Source organism: Heptranchias perlo, chromosome 32 (assembly GCF_035084215.1).
Source record: "Heptranchias perlo isolate sHepPer1 chromosome 32, sHepPer1.hap1, whole genome shotgun sequence".
Classification (NCBI taxonomy): Eukaryota; Metazoa; Chordata; class Chondrichthyes; order Hexanchiformes; family Hexanchidae; genus Heptranchias; species Heptranchias perlo.
In genome coordinates, this window is record NC_090356.1 from 17,077,207 (window position 1) to 17,098,897 (window position 21,691).

A 21,691-nucleotide genomic window follows, 5' to 3' on the forward strand; every position below is an offset into this window, starting at 1 on the left:
TCTGGTTTAGATTTTGCACCATGTGTGTTTATGCAGCTGTTACCTGGTGGCAGCTGCTGCAGTTTGTGCTGATTGTCTGATACCCAGGTGCTGACCTGGGTGGTGCATGCTCAGTGGAAGGGGATGCAGCACAAGGGGATTGGTTCGTGGCGGGAAGGACTGCATCTCCAGGCAGCTTGTTAATCTCGACTAACTGGCTTAGTGTCAAAGGCTGATAGAATCAGCTGCCGCTGTGGATGCTGCTCGTGTAAGGCTGGGCTCCTCATCAGATCTCAGCACTGAAAGTGATATATATCTATTACAGGATAGGGCAACATTAATGTGGGAATAGCAGGATAACTGACAAGGAAACTACTTGTGTGGATCGGAGCCTACCCCAGTAACTCACCGTATCCTGAACACTGAAGCTGGGAACTGCAGCAAAATCAATTAACTGTGGAAAACAATTCAAAAGGGAAATATCTGCAGTGGTAAAATGGCAGAACAAGAAATTGAGGACTTTGATGTGGACAATGTGTCGGACACTGCCTGCATGCTCAATCATGTCCACCCACCACCGTACAGCATAGATGACCAGCCATGGCCGCTAGAGGCACGCAGCATATGCGAGTGCTGGGGATGGGCTTTACTGGTCACTGCCTTTAACTTTGTGCTGTTCCTCCTGAACTTTGCCCTCTTGGGCACTGTGTTTTGCATTGTGCTGCTGCCCACTATTGTAGTGGTGTACTTTGGGTTTCAGTGTCACTCTAGGGTAAGTAGCCTACAGCTAAGAATGCTAATTCTTTGTTTGCTTTGCTGCTTATAGTAACTGTGAAATTATAACGGTAGCCATGAGTGGCCTGCTGGCCTGTCTGGACCAAAGATACTACCAACTAAGTTAAAAGGTTGTAAAGACTGCGTGAGTCTTTTGATTGTTAATTGCGGTTTCCATTAAAATAAATGCAGTGAGGTGCTGTGTCTGACTGACCAACCGTAAATGATAGAAATGTAGCAATCCTAAATTCTGAAGAGATGTGCTCTTTTCACATTGATCCGAATTTAGCTCTTCTCCATCTCAGTGGCAGACGATTCCTATTAATGATGACCTGTTCAGTGAGGAAACAGCATGTTTTAATGCTTGTGTGATATAAATGAAAACTCCCAAAGGTTTTGAGTGTAAGTGGACAGTGCTACAAAAGAAATGACATTAAGTTATATTGAAAGGGTCCTAATGCTAGTGAGTGAGCCTCAGGTACTGCTCAGCTGCTTGTGGTGCCTGCGGTGTGAATCACATTGTAACTATACTGCCAGAAACGTGAGTCAATGAATGTAGTAGGCCACTCTCTGAACCCTTCATATTTTAAAATTAACTTCTGCTAAAGGTGGATTGTGTGCATTCTTATAGCAAGAAAACTAGGGTTTTAATCTTTCACACTCAAAAGAGAATGTAAGGGTTTATTTTTAAGAACTATCTGAGAGTTAATGTGAATTTTCCTAACAATACTTTCTTTGAAAAATATTCTGTGCCTGAAAATAAAAATGGAAACAAAAACAACATAAGGACACCCTGATGCATCTTTATGAAATACAAACTCAGGCTATTGTGATATTTAAAATGGGTCCCAGGGATCAAGGAGGAGCAGCTGTAGTTGATGAGCTACATCAACACGCTGTTTTGCACGTTTTGTGGCATTCATGTCTGTACCAGGTTGCCAAGTTCCCAATCTTCACCAACTTTGGGGGGAGCTGGTGACTGGTGGCCACCGACGACGGAGCATCAAAGGGAGAGATGCAGGCAGGCAACTCACCCGCAGAGCCATCCCAGGAAGTGGTGTAGGTGGAGATCTGTCTACATTCCCAGACATTGATGTATGGGAACGTATACAGGAGGGAACAGAAATTACTAGCAATTTTGGTCATCGTCAAGAACTTAAAAGTCTATCAAGTATATCAGGGTCTCATTTTCAGTTAACTGGTCTGTATCCATTGGAAACTTTCCAAATTATTTTAGTTTCAATAAGTTACCTTCCATTTCTGAAAAATCAATAATGCAGATCAGTTTATAGCTTTTAAAATATATATATTTTCCTGGTTTGATCTAAGATTAGATATAAAATTAACTGGAAAATGAACTTCGTTTGCAAGCCCACAAATGGAAAAGAGTTGTGAGCGTTTGTGCCTTGTTAAACCTGAAATAGTCTCAGCAAAATTCTACAGTAATGTCATAGCAGAAGATCGGGACGTGATATGAAACTGAGATTTCACTTTGCCATAGCGGCAAAAATGGACCACTCCGAGGACCGGAGTTTTTTGTTCCTCATTGGTGTCGCAGGTTAAACCTGATTTGATGATCTGGGGCTTTTAACCCGCGGAGATACAGATTTTTTTCGTGCTGCTCTGTTTGCGGGGGGGTTTCAGACCGGTCTTGCCCACAGCTGAGCAATTTAAACTCTCAGTTGCGTCCGTGGCGATCGGCCACTCTGCAAACGGCCTTGTGGTGCCCGATTACGACATTGGTATGTCAAGTTATAAGGGGCAGAAAGAAGAAAACCCCACTCCCCGGTCAAAATTTATTACTGAGGCCGAGGACAGAAATGTGGTAGAAACGGGTTCTGTTCCAAATTCCCTCTCCCTGCCTGGATAATGCTACTACTTTTATTCAGATTATTTCAGAGTACAGAAGTGCTTTCGAATGTCTATCAAATATTAACTAGTTGTAAAGTAAACAAGAAAAAAAGCAATTAAGAACTGCCATATATTTTTCATCACCTCATGAAAGTTCCAATGTGCTTCACAGCCAATGAAATACCGTTAGAAGCGTACTCACTATTGCAATGTAGGGAAATACGGCAGTCAATTTGTGCACAGCAAGATCCCACCAAGAGCAATGAGATAATTGACCAGATAATATGGTTTTTGGGTGTAGGTCGAGGGATAAATGATGGCCAGGACACCGAGGAGAACTCCCCTATTCTTCTTGGAATAGTACCATAGTATCTTTTACTTCCACATGGGTTTAACATCTCTTCTGAAAGTGCAATGCAGCTCTCCCTCAGTACTGCATTGAAGTGTCAGCCTTCATTGCTGCGTGAGTTACTTTGTAGTAATAGTCTGGTTGTACCTTATCTATACCATTTGATATTTTGTATACCTCCATTGTTTCCTTTGAGCCTGTAGAGCTTGCCAGATTTTCAGTTCTCAGAACTCTGGAGTTTACACTAAGGAGTGCTAATGACGGATGGGGAATCACCATCTGTGGCCACCATACTCCTGTAGTGTCGAGGGGGCTGTTAAAGCTACTATTGCTATAAGGAGTTCGGTTGTAACCTGCAAAGTGTTGGTTTGCAGTTGTCGGCACCATTACCTACAATGTGCATTAATCACTGTGTGAGCGGAGAATTCCCCTGTTTTGTTTAATTTCCATATATGCTCATTAATAATTCAGCTATTTAGAATAAATTCAGTAACAACAAACAATGGGGCCGAAAATCTGCAATCCTGCTCCGCCACCGTAACAATGGGGGAGCAGGACTCCTTCTCCGCTGGGAACTTAAGCACTGACCCTGTCGAAATTCCCAGAGCCAGGCGATTTAATAAAATGGGCTGGTGCCTATGCACCAGAATCGGTGCAGCTGGGACCCCGCGAGTTGATGAATGGAAATACCGGCTTTGAGCATCTGCTGGGGACCAGTGTCGTTAAGTCCGCCCGAATGAAGAAGGTTGGAGCAAAAATGGACCCTACGACAGGAAGTCCAGTAAGGAAACCGGCTTTTCAGAATCTGGGGGTCCCACTTCCATCTTCTTGAAGATCTGCTTCATGTAGGCGTGCAGCACATTGGGGGAGCCAGAGGTGGGACTGGCAGGAATTCCTGCAGGTGAGAACATCTTGCCATTTCCACCTCCTTTCAAGGCATCGGGTTAAAGGAGGGCGGACAAAGGAACCACCCTACGCATCCCGCCACCCCAGGAAACCTAATCACTGAACGAAGTGCAGAGACCCAGCGTAACCAGGTCCCACCCCAATATTTACCTCTGCTAGCCCCCAAAATATCCCCAGTGTGCCCTGATCTCTGAGGAAATTCGTGGCTAGCATGTTCAGGGTAAATTACTTTTCAGAGTTTATTTCCAAAATGTATTGAATTATTTTTTCAAAGCTTAATATTGACAAATGAAAATCTCACTTGATTGTTTTGAATGAAACAGCTTGATAGGTTTTTTACATTCCTGGGAATCTCTTCACCGCTGCAGTTTGACTAACTGACTTGCAGTGTCAATGCAGGGATGGAACTTAGGGCCACTTGCATTTAGCCATTAACCCTCCCCCTGTCATGTCAGGAGCCCTATCAAGGGATCTACTCCATCGGCTTAAATTTCTATATCAATACTCCCTGTTCTTCAAAAGGTTAAAAAAAGTAAAGCGCCAGAATATTCATCCATCCTCAAATCTCCACTATTCAGTCCTGGCACATTCTAGACACAAAAGGCATCAGGGGGTATGGGGAGAGAGCAGGAATATGGTATTGAGGTAGACGATCAGCCATGATCATATTGAATGGCGGAGCAGGCTCAAAGGGCCGAATAGCCTACTCCTGCTCCTATTTTTTATGTTTCTATGTTTCTGGCTGATTGCCCTACACAGATGACATTTTCTTGTTCCAGCAACACATTCTGTTCCATGGTGTTTGATCATCTTTATCTCAATTACTTACATTCCATGTTTTTATCAAGTTCCTTTTTGAAAGACCATTAATGTTTTTGTATGATTTTGCTCCATATATTCAGAATTTTTCCAGTCTTCATTTGACATGAAGAATTCATTGATCATATCTGCTGTTTCCTAATATTATTTCCAACCTTAGCCCACTAGCAGCCCATAAGACCCTTAATAACCTGTTTCTTGCACAGCTCAAACATTTCTTCAGCTCTGCCATACTCTGCTGTGCCATTTACCTCCCTGCTATCCTCTTATCCTTGGCTGCCATTTGTGTGACTCCTGCTCATTATTATTTTTACCTTTTTTTTGATCATCTTGTTCAGGCAATGTGCTCAGGGTCTTGTTTTAAAGTTCTCTCAATATACTTCCTGCAGCCTTTAAACTTTACAAACTGCAGAACTGCAAATGCAATAATTGGAAATCTTTAAGTGAGACACATTCTCACAGCTGCTCCATATTTTACTGGGTTACAGCCTGGCTTTTGGAGTCAGTGCTGTAATATAAATGAGGCAGTCATTTACTTCTAGAAGCAAGAAATACTACCTCATATAGTTACAAAGCGCTGGTGGTACTAAAGAGAAATGGTTTTTGTTGCTGCCGCTTGCTTTTGGGGTTGCTATTTTCTGCTGGGTTTTAAAATTTATAAATTCTCATCCTTGTTTTCAAATTCCTCCACGGTCTCGTTTGTTTGCAACCTCCTCCAACCCTACAACCCTCCGAGATCTCTGCGCTCCTCCAATTCTGGCCTCTTGCGCATCCCCAATTTTAATTGCTCCACCATTGGCTGCCGTGCCTTCAGCTGCCCAGGCCCGAAGCTCTGGAATTCACTCCCTAAACCTCTCTGCCTCTGTACCTCTTCTCCTCCTTTAAGACACTCCTTTAAACCTTCCTCTTTGACCAAGCTTTTGGTCACCTGTCCTAATATCTCATTATGTGGCTCGGTGTCAAATTTTGTTTGATTACGCTCCTGTGAAGCACCTTGAGACGTTTTACTACATTAAAGGTGCTACATAAATGTAAGTTGTTGTTGTTATGGGTTGTAGACCACAGGGAGAATTGTAACGTTACAAACTCAAAGTTTGGTAACAGTTGCACATGATCTTGCATATGCTCAGTTGTTCTGGTTTTCGTCCTGGTCTCTGCAGTCACCCCAAAATGTAAATGGGCCAAAATCGGCAAAGCAGTGTCTGGATGGTATTACAGAGCATTGTACTGCAGTGTAGACCAAGTCAACAGCTTCAAGCATCCCAAATTTATCCACAGCACTCTTATTAGAAGATAGAATGCTTGGGCACAAGTGGATATTGAGGCAGAGACTATAAAATCATTTGAAAGGGAATTGGATAAGTATTTGAAAAGGAAAAATATGAACCAATATGGGGAAAGGGTAGAGACCATAGGAACAGAAGTAGGCCGTTCAGCCCCTCCAGCCTGTTCCGCCATTCAATGAGACCATGGCTGATCTGTTCCTAACTACACTTCCCCGCCTTGGCCCCATATCCCTCAATATCCTTGGTTAGCAAAAATCTATCAATCTCAGATTAAAAATTATTAATTGAGCTAGCATCTTCTGTTTTTTGTGGGAGAGAATTCCACACTTCTACCACCCTTTGTGTGAAGAAGTGTTTCCTAACTTCTCTCCTGAATGGCCTGGCTCAGATTTTAAGGTTTCTCACCTTGTCCTACATTCCCCCACCAGTGGAAAAAGTTTCTCTCCATCTACCCTATCAATTCCTTTCAAAATCCTAAAAACTTCAATCAAACAATCAAATCACCCCTTCTATACTCCAGGGAATACAAGCCTAGTTTATTTAATCTCGCCTCATAATTTAACATCCTGGCGAATCTGGATATATTGGCCTTCTTCCAAGGCCAATATATCCTTTCTAAGGTGCGGTGCCCAGAACTGTAGGTAGTACTCCAGATGTGGTCTAACCAGGGCTTTGTATAGCTGTAGCAAAACTTGCTCCCCTTTATATTCTAGCCCTCTAAATATAAAGGTTAACATTCCATTAGCCTTTTTGATTTTTTGTATCTGACCACTACATTTTAGTGATTTGTGTACATGGACCCCTAAATCTCTTTGGACCACTACTGTTCCTAGCTTTATACCATTTAAAAAATACTCTGATCTATCTTTTTTTTGTCCAAAATGGATGATCCCTCACTTACCTGCGTTGAAATCCATCTTCCACAGTTTTGCCCACTCATTTAATCTTTCAATGTCTCTTTGTAATTTTATGCTCCCATCTACATTACTTACAATGCCACCAATTGGATTGGAAATAGGATTAAAGTAGGCAGCTCCAATTGAAGAACTAGCACAGGCACAGCATGATGGGCCAAATGGCCTCTTTCTGTACTGTAAATGCTATGATGCATAAACTGATAGGCATCAGGAAATTTCAATTCACTCTGCAAAATAATTCAATTTGAAATCTTATTGTTGAATACTGATGCATGACTTCAAAATAATGTCTTCTGTAATTTCTGTTCTGCCACACTTTTATTAACTGATTCCTAGGCATGTTAAGAAATGTCCATTTCAAGTCCAAGAAAAGGGCTGGAGCAGAATCTGCAGCTAGATTGCCTACAAATAGATATAATTTTAGATCTATATAATATTGATATAAAATTTAAGAATATAATAAAAATCAAGAAAAGGCCATTTGGCCCACAAAAATTCACCTAGTATCTCAACTCTTCCATCAAAGCTCGTTCTTACAAATCTCTGCCTCTTCTTTTGCATCTTCAAAATTAATAAACTTTTCCCAGTCACGATATAACTGTGCTATTTGAGGTGGAGGTGGAGGAGAGAACAAAGTGTGAGCCACTATCAACAGTAATACTGAGGCACAGTAAGAGAACGTTATGCACCACCTGCCTCACTGCCTTTCAGTGTGTACTCAGTCCGTGTTGATTATTTGAAGAGTGAACTTATCTTAACAGCAGGATGAAACACTTAGTAGCCGAGTGAGTGACACTGAATGCTTCTAAATGATGAGCAGGTGAGTGATTTTCATAGAATGGTGGCATCAGTCAGCTCATAAGATAACATCCATCACAACCGATTTTCACAGAACCACTTTTGTTCCTGAAATGAGCATCTTCGAATGTGCTGACTTATTTTAACTGGAAGTAGCTGTTTCCCTTCATCCAGGGCTTGGGAAATCACCACTAATTCCCTTGGCAACCTCGTTACCACTAATCAACTTACTAAAGACAGGGCACCCAAGTAACCGAAAGTAAATGTTTTGTGCGATCACAATGAGGACAACACAAGACACCATGTCACTGTACCTGCAGTGAGTCCCCTTCAGTTCTATCACTGTCCCTATAGTTTTTCTATGGGGATGTGTTGAATAGAATATTCATCCAATGAGTGTACTCATTGCCGATTTATGTGTATTGTACTTATCAGGTCCTGTGATGTATCTGCTGTTTTTCTGCTATCGGGATTCAAAATTAGTCAGTGTCTCGTGTTCAAAGTGCAGTCGTTGGAAATCCTTTCCTGTTAAAAATCAAACAGTTGGGAGAATGTAGCAATAAATTGGAACACGAACACTACACGGTGGAGTGGAGAAGCACAGGGTCATCCCCTCCCCAGCAAAGGGATCAATGCCCTACCCAAGGGATCGGCCCTCACACCTGAATGATCAACCTTCTCCCCAAACAGATCAACACCACCACAGGATAGATTTTTCGCCTCTGGAGGGACATGAAATCAATTCCCCCATTCTCCACCTGGCCCAGTCCCTGATCTCAGTGGCATTGTTTTTGCAGCGGCAATGAGCAGAGGCCGGGTACCACCCAGCCACATTTCCAGGTTCAAAGACATGGGGAGATCATTTTAACCTAACCAGCCAGGCGGGAAACTGACTGGATCGGGTCAGCCACCCGTTTTACACCCCGTCCATCCCATTTTATTCTCTATTGAAGTCACTGGAGAGTAAATTCAGGCAGGGTGTAAAGTTGGGTGGGGTATGGAACAGGAGTTTCTTGATATATATTAATGACTTGGACCTGGGTGTACAGGGCATAATTTCAAAGTTTGCAGATGACACAAAACTTGGAAGGGTAGTAAACAGTGAGGAGGATAATGATAGACTTCAAGAGGATATAGGTAGATTGGTGGCATAGGCGGACACGTGGCAGATGAAATTTGACGCAGAAAAATGCGAAGCGATACATTTCGGTAGGAAGAACGAGGAGAAGCAATATAAACTAGAGGGCACAACTCTAAAAGGGGTACAGGAACAGAGAGATCTGGGGGTATTTGTGCACAAATCGTTGAAGGTGACAGGGCAGGTTGAGAAAGCGGTTAAAAAAGTATACGGGGTCCTGGGCTTGGGAAATGGAGGCATAGAGTACCAAAGTATGGAAGTCCTGATGAACCTTTATAAAACACTGGTTTGGCCACAACTGGAGTATTGTGTCCAGTTCTGGGCACCGCACTTTAGGAAAGATGTGAAGACCTTAGAGAGGGTGCAGAAGAGATTTACTAGAATGATTCCAGGGATGAGGGACTTTAGTTATGTGGATAGACTGCAGAAGCTAGGGGGGTTCTCCTTGGAACAGAGATGGTTGCGAGGAGATTTGACAGAGGTATTCAAAATCATGAAGGGTCGAGACAGAGTAGATAGAGAGAAACTGTTCCCATTGGCAGAAGGGTCAAGAACCAGAGGATTTAAGGTGATTGGCAAAAGAACCAAAGGTGACATGAAGAAAAGCTTTTTCACACAGCAAGTGGTTAGGATCCTGAATGCACTGCCCGAGGAGGTGGTGGAGGCAGATTCAATCATGGCCTTCAAAAGGGAACTGGATAAGTACTTGAAAGGAAAAAAATTGCAGTGCTACGGGGATAGGGCGGGGAAGTGGGTCTAGCTGGATTGATCTTGCATAGAGCCGGTGCAGACTCGATGGGCCGAATGGCCTCCTTCTGTGCTGTATCCTTTCTATGATTCTGACCCAATCTCCCGTCAGTTTCCTGCAGGGCGGGTTAAGTTCAAATTACCCCCCATATGATTTCATGGTGTAACTTCACTCTCTCACAGGTTTTATTTATAGCTGTGACATAGTCTGTTATTTTTGTGCTGGTATAATATAAACAATTCTAAGTTATTATTTTCTTGAAATTTACTGATAGCCTTTGATGACATGTTATATTGTGTTTTTGCTCAGTGAGAGGTGAGGAAGAATTGTAGCTTTTAGTAGTTTAGGCGATTGATTTCTACTTATTGTCATTTGTATTCGTGTTAGCAGCATTGATTACCGTAGCCTAGCACTGGCTGCCTCTGACTGTGAGGAGAGTGAGAAAGCAAATCCATGTTTATTCCCACAAAAATACTGCATCTATTTCAGCTGGAGACTGGTACTGTTAAATACTGTATGAAATCTGGACTTTGTTGACTGAGAGCAGCTATAGTGTTATCCTACATCTTGGTGTAATAAGCAGCACTTCAAATGAGCTGGAACATTTTGGAGGTGTTGGACAACTAGGTCCTGAGGTACTGGCCGCTCCCACACACCCTAACGTACTACCCATGCTCCATGATCCTGAGTTTTCATTGTGCTATTTCTCATCTACATGCTGCCCCCTCAGCGTCATCATCCAAAAACACAATGGGGCAGAACTTGCTCCAGAAATAACGGAGGAGCTCAACAGCGCTCTCCGTTTTTAATGGTGAATTGAAGGAGCAAGTTCCCGTGTTTGCACACGCGCACTAAAACACGGAAATCGTGAACTTGCTCCTGTTGGCTCGCCGGTGATTTGACAGCTTCAAATTAAAGGGCCATCGCACGCTGCAATCATTGAAATCACTGAAAAATCTCAAACTTGCTCATCCTCCCAGCTGGAAAATAACTAATTACGCCACCAAACAGGTACGCTTAAAAATACCAGGTCTAAATTAAGTTTTAAAAGCACTGTACGTCTTAATGACTGCCAAACAACTAAAAATTAACTTTTAAAAATTTGAAGTCTCATATTACTCCTTATTTTAATACTCTTCAGTCATTAAAAAAAAAATTAAATTATATATTTTTTTACTTTCCCCTTCTGTCTCTTTAATTTAATTCAAGTATTTCTTTAGCTTTTTATATATAAAAAAATAAATTTTTTATTTACAATGACTTCCAGAATACTAACTTTAAATGAATGATGTCCGCTTGCCTGCTTTTGGGCGTGATTTCTCATCCTGACAGATTTTGTGGCCATGTCTTCTACTCTCTCAGACTGTTCCATGTGCATCAACTTACACTGTTCAGAGGCTGAGTTGATGACGCACAATTGTTTAAAAGTTCAAAATCAAGCAAGTTGATGCCACAGAACTCGCAGTAAGTTCATTCGTTAACTTAATTCGCAGGAGCTGCGGCGAGTGTTGCCACACCGCTCTGCACAAGTTCTGGCCCAATATCAGGTTCCACATGTACATTGATGACACCCAGTTCTACCTCATCACCACCCTTGACCCTTCCACTGCCTCTGATTTGTCAGACATCCAATATTGGATGAGCAATACTTACTAAATATTGGGAAGATCGAAGCCATTGTTTTCGGTCCCTGCCACAAACTCCATTCCCTAGCCATCAACTCCATCCCTCTCCCTGGACACTCTCTGAGGCCGAACCAGACCATTCGCAATCTTGGCATCCTATTTGACCCTGAGCTGAGCTTCTGACCCCATATCCTCTCTGGCTCCAAAACCACCACTTCCACCTCTGTAACATCGTCCATCTCCGCCTCTGCCTCAGCTCATATGCTGCTGAAACCCTCATCCATGCCTTTGTTACCTCTAGAATTGACTATTCCAATGCTCTCCTGGCCGTACTCCCACCTTGCACCCAGCTTAAACATGAGCTCATCCAAAACTCTGCTGCCCGTATCCTAACTCACACCAAGTCCATGTCACCCATCACCCCTGTGCTTGCTAACTTAAAATTCTCATCTTTATTTTCAAATCCCTCCATGGCCTCGCCCCTCCCTATCTCTGTAACTTCCTCCAGTACCTACAACCCTCCGTGATCCCTGAGATCCTCCAACTCTGGCCTCCAGTGCATGTCCGATTTTCATCGCTCCACCATTGGCAGCCATGCCTTCAGCTGTCTAGGCCCTAAGCTCTGGAATTCCCTCCGTAAACCTCTCTGCTTCTCTACCTCTCTCTCCTCCTATAAATGCACATTGTTGTTGTTGGGCTACCTGATATTAGACATCTGTCACGAGTACCTCCCTACTGACCACTATCTCTAGTGCACCAAACTGCAGTAACTATAAAAATAATTATCTGGAAATTAAATAACCACTGCACCATTTTTGTCCAATACTAAAAAAATTTTTTTATACAGAATACCTCTGCACTTTTTTTTGCATTTCCTGCTTCTATTTCAAACTATTAATAATGTAAGAGCAACTGAACACTTTGTTTTGTACTTAGGCTCAAGTACAGTTAACCACATCAATAAATAGATTAGTTTAAATAATCAATTTGTTTATTTAGCATCAGATTTCTCCACATACATAAATCTTACTTCAGGTGGCTTAGTTCAGCAAAAGGCAGGCATATAACAGAACAGTTTATGTACACAACAGCAATATAGCCAAAAAAATATATAAGCTCACCCACAATCAATCTACCGTCTGCCAAGCAGGCAGCTACAGATCATCAGCAGCTTCATCATTAGCAGGTTCATCCTTGCTAAGGTTTCATCTGCCCAGGGGTTCATTGGCTTCTAAGGGTTCACCTCCTGCTAAGGTTACATCAGCTTCTAAGGATTCATCTCCCTGGCGGTTTGGTTTATATCCCCTTCTAATTTGCAGCTAATTCCTCTCAACCTGCAATGCCACCTCGTTAGTAAATTCGCCCCCTCTTTTTTAAATAAGCTGTCCTTTTTTTCCACTTCCACAGCACCTGGCTCATTCTAAACTGAGCCCCTTTGTGCTTAGAACAGTCTGTTCCCTTTCAAGAGGAAATGGCCAAATTAAGAAGGAAGGGGCCTCATTCTGAGGATCGGAGGTCGGGGGTAGCGGCAATTGGAAGGGTGGTTAAATGTGGGGTCAGGAGGAGCACTCCTGCTGTTCCTGGCTCCACATTCGTGTAAGTTACCTTCATTGTTGCAGGTGATCCCCAGGGCTGGTTTACCCGAGCTCAGCCCGCAATGGTGCTGGCTACCTCACGGCAAACCAATCCAAACCAATCTTGGAGAGGGGACCTTAAGTAGGCATTCGGCCCCTTATTTGTATATGCAAAGGGCCCAACACCTGCTTCAGGCGTGGGTAAAGGATGCCTCTTGTTTGTTGTTACTCAATATTGCGGGCAGCACACTGCTGGCTGGAAGTGTGCGCGTGCATCCTGCCTGCCATTTTGGGGCCTTAGGTGTCCATGCAGTGTCTCGCAAACGGGCACTGTGCAATGCTATTTCTAGGCCCATATCTCTAACATAGGCTCCTTATTATACATAGAAAACCTTCCACATAGGGTAAATACCACCTGAAGATCAGAGGCTTCATTCTGTGAAGCTTTTATTTGTTGATTCAGATGATTATTGGAGAGTGCAGTGAATTTGAACTGTGACCTTCTACCTTGGGGACTTAGGTTGCAATCTAGCCCAGACTGGTGTTACGTAGGTCTCTCTCTGCTAGGCACAGGGATTCTACATGAACTGAGTTTGGAAGGTCCGAAACTCGGGGCATGAACTCAGAGCACTAATCTTCCCCTAATTGGCAATCTGACTCAGAAGGATTATTGGTGAGGAATAATGGCAACGACGCAATTCTAATGCCAGGGTGTTCCCTGAGGCATATCGTTAGATGGAGCTCGACCTTGATTGTTTACATGATCTGAAATTTGGGTTTAGAGTTACTGAATCAGCAATATCTATTATTTTGGACAGGTTTTCATGGAACAGGAACTAGGGTGGTTGGAAAGATCAGGGAAGAGCTACATGCAGCACGTTAGTGCTTCAGTTTAGGTCAGATAAACTGTACTATAGATTATCTATGTGTTCTCAGCAAAATTTGCTATCCATCCCTTGGCAGATGTATACTGGGATGAATTTCAGACTGTGATAAAGATAGAGCTTTATATTTAATTATTTGTCTCCAGATCATGTAAAAAAATGTCTGACAGAATAAAAACACAGAGCGCAATGGAAGAGCAGATTGGCGGCAAATACTGATCTATTTAAGTTTGTATCCCAGTGAAAGAGATTCCGCAGAATGAAACTGTTAAATTGGTTGTCAGACTGTGGTGATAAGCTTGACCAGTTTCAGTATTCACTCTGTGCCTATTACGTTCAATATCACTGTGATGGGTTATTGACAGAAATTTCCAGAGAGACATAATCAATCGGTGCTCTGTCAGCACAGGCTAGATAACACAATTTATCTGTAATTTGGCTGTCACTTACTGCAAGTGTTTACGTGTTTCATAAACTCTAATCCAGCCTTTGAGCCAAATCAATAAATTCAGATACATAATGCAGAATTACATAAAATAATAAGAATGGAAAATCTGGTCATGTGATGTAATGGAAAAGGACACTCATTGACAGGTAATTAAACGAATGGAAGAGGAAGTGAGTAAGCAGCAGGGGTTGGAATGATGGATCTGTTTCATTTTGTGCCATTTCACTGCATCAGCTTTAAAATCTATTAGTGCTCATGTGTAGTAAATCACAATAGCACTGTCAGAGCAAAGACATACAGTGGGCGATATCAGTAATGTTGCCAGCTGGATGATTTTGGTATTTTCTTGATTTATCCAGAATCGGGGTTAAAGTGGTGGGGGGATAGGGATCGATTCAGAGCACCAGTCGGTCCATGCTTGGCTCGCTGGGTACTCTCTGGTATGGGTTCTTCATCTTCTCATTAAATATCAAAATTTTGCTTCTTGGCCTGTTTGATCTTGCTGAAATATGCTTTTTGAGCATGATCCAGACTTTGCGTGCTTGCTTCAGTCCTAGTTATTCTGCACCTAAATAACAGGCATATACTCCCAGACCAGTGATTCCCTGCTACTGCTCCGTGCTCCCAGACCAGTGATTCCCTGCTACTGCTCCGTGCTCCCAGACCAGTGATTCCCTGCTACTGCTCCGTGCTCCCAGACCAGTGATTCCCTGCTACTGCTCCGTGCTCCCAGACCAGTGATTCCCTGCTACTGCTCCGTGCTCCCAGACCAGTGATTCCCTGCTACTGCTCCGTGCTCCCAGACCAGTGATTCCCTGCTACTGCTCCGTGCTCCCAGACCAGTGATTCCCTGCTACTGCTCCGTGCTCCCAGACCAGTGATTCCCTGCTACTGCTCCGTGCTCCCAGACCAGTGATTCCCTGCTACTGCTCCGTGCTCCCAGGCCAGCATTTTCTTCGGTTATTGCAAGTAAGTTTATCTTTTTAAACTATTTGTTGCTGCCTGCTCTGGCTGGTCACTCTGTCAGCTTGGCCAACAATATTAATGTGCAGCCAGTCTTATTGTCTCTCTTGCCAGGCAGGCTGTCTCCTCTGCTAATCTTTCTGTCACAGTCCCAACAATTCTGCTGCTGCTTTCTTCCACATTGGGTTGGCTCATGCTGCTGCTGGTTCTCTCCCTGTTGAGTCAGCTGTAGTGTTGCTGGTTAACTTCCTGCTGGATCGGTCATAGTGCCACTGGTTCCCTTCCCCTTGGGTCATCCATGATGTTGCTGGTTCTCTCCTTGTTGTGTTGGCCATGTTTAATGCTGCTCCCCTCTCTGTTGGATTACTCATGGAGCCATAAAGAATCCTAGAGAGATCAGGCAGAAATAACTGGCTCTTGTCAATGGCTGGGAAGAGGAAGAATAATTGGAAGTGTCTCGACTTTCACCGGCAGACTAACTGATTCACAGTGGGAGCACTGCTATACCAAAAATAAATCTATTGCTACTAGCTATTCATCACCAGATCTCGCTGGACCACATCAATTGGTGTCAGGCTTCTCCGCTAAAACCACCCCTCCCCCAATTTTACAAATCTTGTGGGCGGTATGCCCATGTTCACCCCGTGTTACAGCCTTGTATTGGACTTCAACCACTGCACCCCAAATATGAGGCCATCAATGAAACAGGCTCCAATTATTAAAATGTTTCTTCTCACCCTTTACCAGCTTCTCTCACATGGACCAGTGTCGCCGTGTGTGAGTTTTGTGGTTTTCCTTCAAGTGTTTTTTGGTTTTGTGTTTGGATTCTGGTTTGGAGGATGGAGAAATCTTCACTTAGCAAGAATTCAAAACTGAGCTCAATGAAAATAAACTAATTTTAATTTGTTGAATTGGTTCTTATCTCAAATGGATAATGGGAATGGGAAGAGGGAGAAGTCAAATAGTGACAGACAAGCAAATGAATCAGAATTTAACTGGGAGGGATGGAGGAGAAGGGTTAGGGACACATGCAAAGGGAAGATAAAATATGCATTTTGAAACAAAGTTATGAGCAAGAAAAGTAGATAAATCATTTAAAGGATATTGTTAATGTTGAATTGTAACCTCTAGCAGCCTATTCCTTTTTTGCTTACTTAGAATCATAGAATCATTACAGCACAGAAGGAGGCCATTCGGCCCATCAAGCCCATGCCGGCTCTTTGTAGGAGCAATCCAGTTAGTCCCATTCTCCCACTCTTTCCCTGTGGCCCTGCAATTTTTTTCCCTTCAAGTATTTATCCAATTCCTTTTTGAAAGCCACGATTGAATCTGCTTCCACCACCCTTCCAGGCAGCCCATTCCAGATCATAACTGCTCGCTGCGTAAAAAAGGTTTTCCTCATGTCGCCTTTGGTTCTTTTGCCAATTACCAACTTGTTATTTAGTGTGGAGATACAACAATGATCATCTGTTGAAAGAGAGGAATCCTTTCCAATTTCTCTTCTAACATACATGGCCCTGTTGTGAAAGAGGAAACAGGGAAAGTTAGATCGAGTGAATGAAATAAAGAAAAAATTGGATGAATTTCTTGCCAGGTGGTATCACCACTTTTGGTGGCATTTGGTCGATCGGTGACCAAGAAAAGCAGTTCCACTCAATCCCCATTGAAGATGCTCACGTGCATCATTTAATTGGAGCTGAACATCTCTGGCAATCACTCCCACTCCTTTTGCACAGGTTGATCAACATCACTAAAACAGGTTATCTGGTCATATATCTCATCGCTGTTTGCGGGACCTTACTATGTGCAAATTGGCTGCTGCTTGTCCCTACATTACAAGAGTGACGAGACTTCAAAATTACTTAATTGATTGTGAACGCTTTGGGACATCCTCAGGTCGTGAAAAGCACCAAATAAATGCAAGTTCTTCCTTTCTCTTAATCTGTTTTGGTGGTGTTGACTGAGGAATAAAAGTTGGCCTGGATACTGGGAGGACACCCTGCTCTTCTTCGAATAATGCCATGGGATCTTTTACAGAAACTTGAGCAGACAGTATTATAAACACACTTTTAGGAGTAGGGAAAGGATTATTGTCCAAGTTACATTGAGTCACCTTTTGTGGGTTCAGTTGGCAGCACTCTCGCCTCTGAGTCAGAAGGTTGTGGGTTCAAGTCCCACTCCAGAGGCTTGAGCACAAAGTCCAGGCTGATACTCCAATGCAGCATTGAAGGAGTACTGCACTGTCGGAGGTGCCGTCTTTCAGATAAGATGTTGAACCGAGGCCCTGACTGCCCTCTCAGGTGGGCGTAAAAGATCCCATGGCACTATTTCAAAGAAGAGCAGGGGAGTTATCCCCGGTGTCCTGGCCAACATTTATCCCTCAACCAACACCACCAAAAAAAGGTTATCTGGTCATTATCACATTGCTGTTTGTGGGACCTTGCTGTGTGCAAATTGTCTGCTGTTTTTCCTACATTACAACAGTGACTACACTTCAAAAGTACTTCACTGATTGTAAAGCGCTTTGGGACGTCCTGAGGTCATGAAAGCTGCTATACATATGCAAGTCTTTCTTTCTTTCTCCTACTATTAAAGAATTTGAAATTCATTGGTATCTCTAAAGGTCTTTGTAGATCTGCAGGTGTGGACCTGTTTCAAAGGCACATTATGCCTGCCAGCTGCATTTCTGATGATAATTTGTTGGTGAGAGCTAGTCTGAAAGAAGAGACAAAATCAATTTTATCAGATGATATGAAATTGACAAAAGGCTCAGGCTATACTGAATGACAGAGCAAAGAGGAGCAACTGGCAGCATGTTCCTCTTGCGTTATGTCAGTTTTTCATCATAACTCAAGCTCTTGGGCATTAAATTGGCTCGGGACCTATCCCGCTGGATCTCCATCCATTAACTGGCCCATATTAACCTTCCAGTTTCATCTTCATCAAGACACTGGAAACACCCACCCAAAAAGGAGCAGGCGTAACTAAATAAGGCGGTAATAACAAGTGACATCATACGTCACATTTTCCTTCATTACCAATGTAGCAGCGCTGGTATACATCAGGGGCTCGGGTTTCCACTTGTTTCTGCTCGTTAAATCAGCGATTCGGGCGGAATCGGCCAAACCAGCGCTAAAGATCGGGGAATTTTAAACATAAGTGAGTTATGTCTAAAACCACTTACGGTCGTGTTTTCCACAATCTTTTACGCTGGTTCAAGATTCAATTCACCCGAATCAGGCCCCGCCCACAAAACTGGCCACACCCCCAGGTCGAAATTGCGAGATTCCGCTGATTGCGCTGGTTCAAATTGCCCTCATTTTCTTAGGCGCACAGGCACTAGTAGGCACGTTTTAAAAGTTTTTTCACATCAAAAAATATTTAATTTACTAAGAAACTGACTAGTGTATAACAATGAAATTATTAAATCATTCAGTGTAGTTTTTTAAATCAGGTTACTCACAGGTGGAGGACGGGACACCTATATTAAAAATGCTTATTTTTACTGATAAACTCATTTTCAGCTGTATTAATAAAACTGCAGCAGGTTACCACTCTTAAATACATCAACGAATACTTTTTAATGGAAAAAAAAGAAACTATTACGTTCTATTATGCTGGTTCATGGAAGGTTTTATGCCAATGAATTTTAGTGGAAACTTGAAGCCTAACCTAACCAGCGCAGTTTCAAGTGCATTTTGGGCATAATTTCCCAATTGTTCTTGATTCTACCCCCAGGCATGCAGTGTTGCTCCGCCAATGGAGGCATGCTACTCATACCCACCTACTGGCACCGGGATCTGTGCGAGGCCGGAAGCTTTATCCTGGCCTCAAAGAGGACAGCCCCTTTAAGCTATCGTAGACAACAAAGCCTTGAAGCAAACTTTCTGTTCCCAACACCCCCACACCCTTCCCACCACCGTGGGCTCTGCAGCATTGGCAGAAACTCCACCGGGAGCCCACCAAAAAATTCAAGTCAGGCTGAAAGTTTCCTGGGGCCAACAGCTCGTCTGTCAGGCCCCACCACACTTATGGCAAATATAACCACCAGAGAGGCAAATCGAGGCACCCTGGCAGAATTTAAACCGAGAAAATTTTTAAAAAGAGAATAAAGCGGGGAAGGAAAAACAGAAACAGCAACACATACACAATATAAATTAATATACTGCACGCAACTGGGGTGGGGGGGGGAACAAAAAGACCCCTCTGACCACTTGTGACGGTGCTAATGATTCTGGATGGCTTCTCATTACTTTAATGGGAAATTCCGTTTTTCATTTTGTGCTTTCCCACATTCTAGCCGATGTTCATTAACACCATCCAATAGGTCAGGAGGAAATGCCCTGTGGGGAATTTGCAAAATGAAAAATCTTGAACAGCACAGTAATTGTGCCCAGAGCCATCACACATCTGAGAAGTTTATCAAACCTCTGAACTGAACAGTGATGGAGAAACTAGAGAAGTTCAGTCACTAAATCAAATGTTGTGAGATGTGCTGTACTCATCCATCACATGTGTTCAATTTGCATCTTCTATTTTCTTGGTGGCAACAGCATGGTTATTCATTATTAGCTCAGTCAAAAATTACAGAAGACTGACACAACCATAAATTCACCTATAGAAGCTCATTAGTTAAGGAATAATCTTTGCATCATAAGGAAATAGCAATTTTCCTCTTCAAAGTTGGGCATTATTGCTGTGCAGAATATAATTCACGTTTATGCACCCATTGTATTCCAAAGTCACAGGGAGACCAACAAAGTAGTGTCTTGTATGTCGGAATTTATGTGAGCTCCTCTATTAGACCAAGAGTGAAGGCTTCTTATAAACCAAAGTGAGCATTCTTCATATCCGAGCATTGATGTCACTTCTGCAGCTGATCCCATTCTTATCCGATGGCCACACATGTACACCTTTGAGCAGGAATCTCTGGATAGTGATCAGGAATCATAAATCTGGCTGATTTTCCCCTCTCTAGCCCATTGTCAGATCCCTACCGCTATACCAGCTGAGATTAACCAACTCAACATAGTACAGCTCAATATGACACCACGCAACCTATTTACCTACCAAACTTGGAGAGAGAAATCTCAGAGAAATAGCTGCTGACACCATTTCTCCGGGGCTGCTGCCAATCTTCCATTGAAATTGCAGCAGGAGATGAGGAGAACGCTCACGGAAATTCAAGGGGAAGATTTGGGCACCTCTGACAGGAGTCACCAACAATGTTGTACTCAAGGGAATATCTAAGGCAGCTCCAAAACTTTTAACAGCTACTCTTGATTTCCCCAACCTCACCAGCTTGTAATAAACCTAATTAAAATGTGTTATTAGTCAAAGCACAACTGTCCCTAAGAGCAGTCTCACGCTGCTCCAACGCCAGTGGATGTAAAGTGCCAAAAGTGTCCTGGATAGGCTCGTTCAGCATGGCTACTGCTGATTTACTCACTGATCATTGGAATGGGTTGGGTTCTGGATGGGTTATAGGTGGAAAACCTATTCTGGGAGACCAAATAAAGCAAATAAAATCAACTGGTAACAGTGGAGTTTATGGGGAAGCTGGCTCAGGTTATTGTACCCTCTTTGTGAAATGTGAAAGGAGAAAAGAGGGGAGAAAAAGCAAATTTTAAAACAAGTATGGGAAACATATCAGGGAGCGGCTGTTTGTGGAACACAAATCATCAAGTGTGTTGGTGCGGTGCCACATCCCGCGACAAATCCAAATAAATTTTATATTAACAGCTTCAAATTTCCACTTACCGCCTTGTTCCCGCTGTTGCTGTGGCCGCCGCAATCTTCCCTCGGGCCTACCGATGTGTGGCTGGAGCGCCTGCCTGAGTCAGGCGGTAGGCACGTATAATGTACATAGGATCCCATTTGCCATTTTAGGACCGTACTGGGCGGAGGGCGCCGGCAGTCCAGCCGAAGACGAGCTGACAGGTAAGTTTGCGTTTGTTTATTTGGGGTCGGGAGGAGCAGGAGAACTCCTCCAGGCTCCACATATCCAGCCTGGGCCGCTGCTGCTCAAGGACCCCCCCCAAATCCCCATCCCTCCACCCCCCCCCCCCACAAATCCCCATCCCTCCACCCCCCCCCCCCCCACAAATCCCCATCCCTCCACCCCCCCCCAAATCCCCATCCCCCCCAAATCCCCATCCCCCCAAATCCCCATCCCCCCAAATCCCCATCCCCCCAAATCCCCATCCCCCCAAATCCCCATCCCCCCATCCCTCCACCCCCCCCCCCATCCCAAGATTGTCCGCCCGCCCCCAAGGGACTGACCTTTTTCTGGCCCGGCGGCTCCACATTGCAGTGGCCCAGAGCCGGCAGGCTGCTCTAGAGCGCTTGTTTTCCACTCACAGCCACCAGTTGAATGCTAATGAGGCACGGCCCTAAAAATGGACCGGACCTCCCGCTGGGACTTTCGAGCGTTCGGCTGGCGTGCTTTGTCAGCTGGCCGAAATCCACTCAGAGGGAAAATCTACTCCATTGTGTCCAGTTTTGGATGCCTTGCTTTAGGAATGATGTCAAGGCCAATAGAGAGGGTATGGAAGAAATTTATGAGGATGATATCAAGGTTGAGAGGCTTTAATTTTGAGGAGAAAATGGGGCTCTTTTCATTAGAACAAAGA

The 21,691-nt window shown here is 43.6% G+C and overlaps 1 protein-coding gene across 1 annotated transcript in view; it reads left to right on the forward strand.

Annotated features, from left to right (window-relative positions):
- Positions 1-263: 263 nt before the first annotated feature.
- Positions 264-21,691, forward strand: part of LOC137300845 (transmembrane protein 88) — a 40,471-nt gene continuing 19,043 nt past the window's right edge. Inside the window, exon 1 of the mRNA XM_067970095.1 lies at positions 264-751. Coding sequence (XP_067826196.1) covers positions 476-751 — 276 coding nt within the window. The 5' untranslated portion in view covers positions 264-475. The remainder of the gene's footprint in view (positions 752-21,691) is intronic.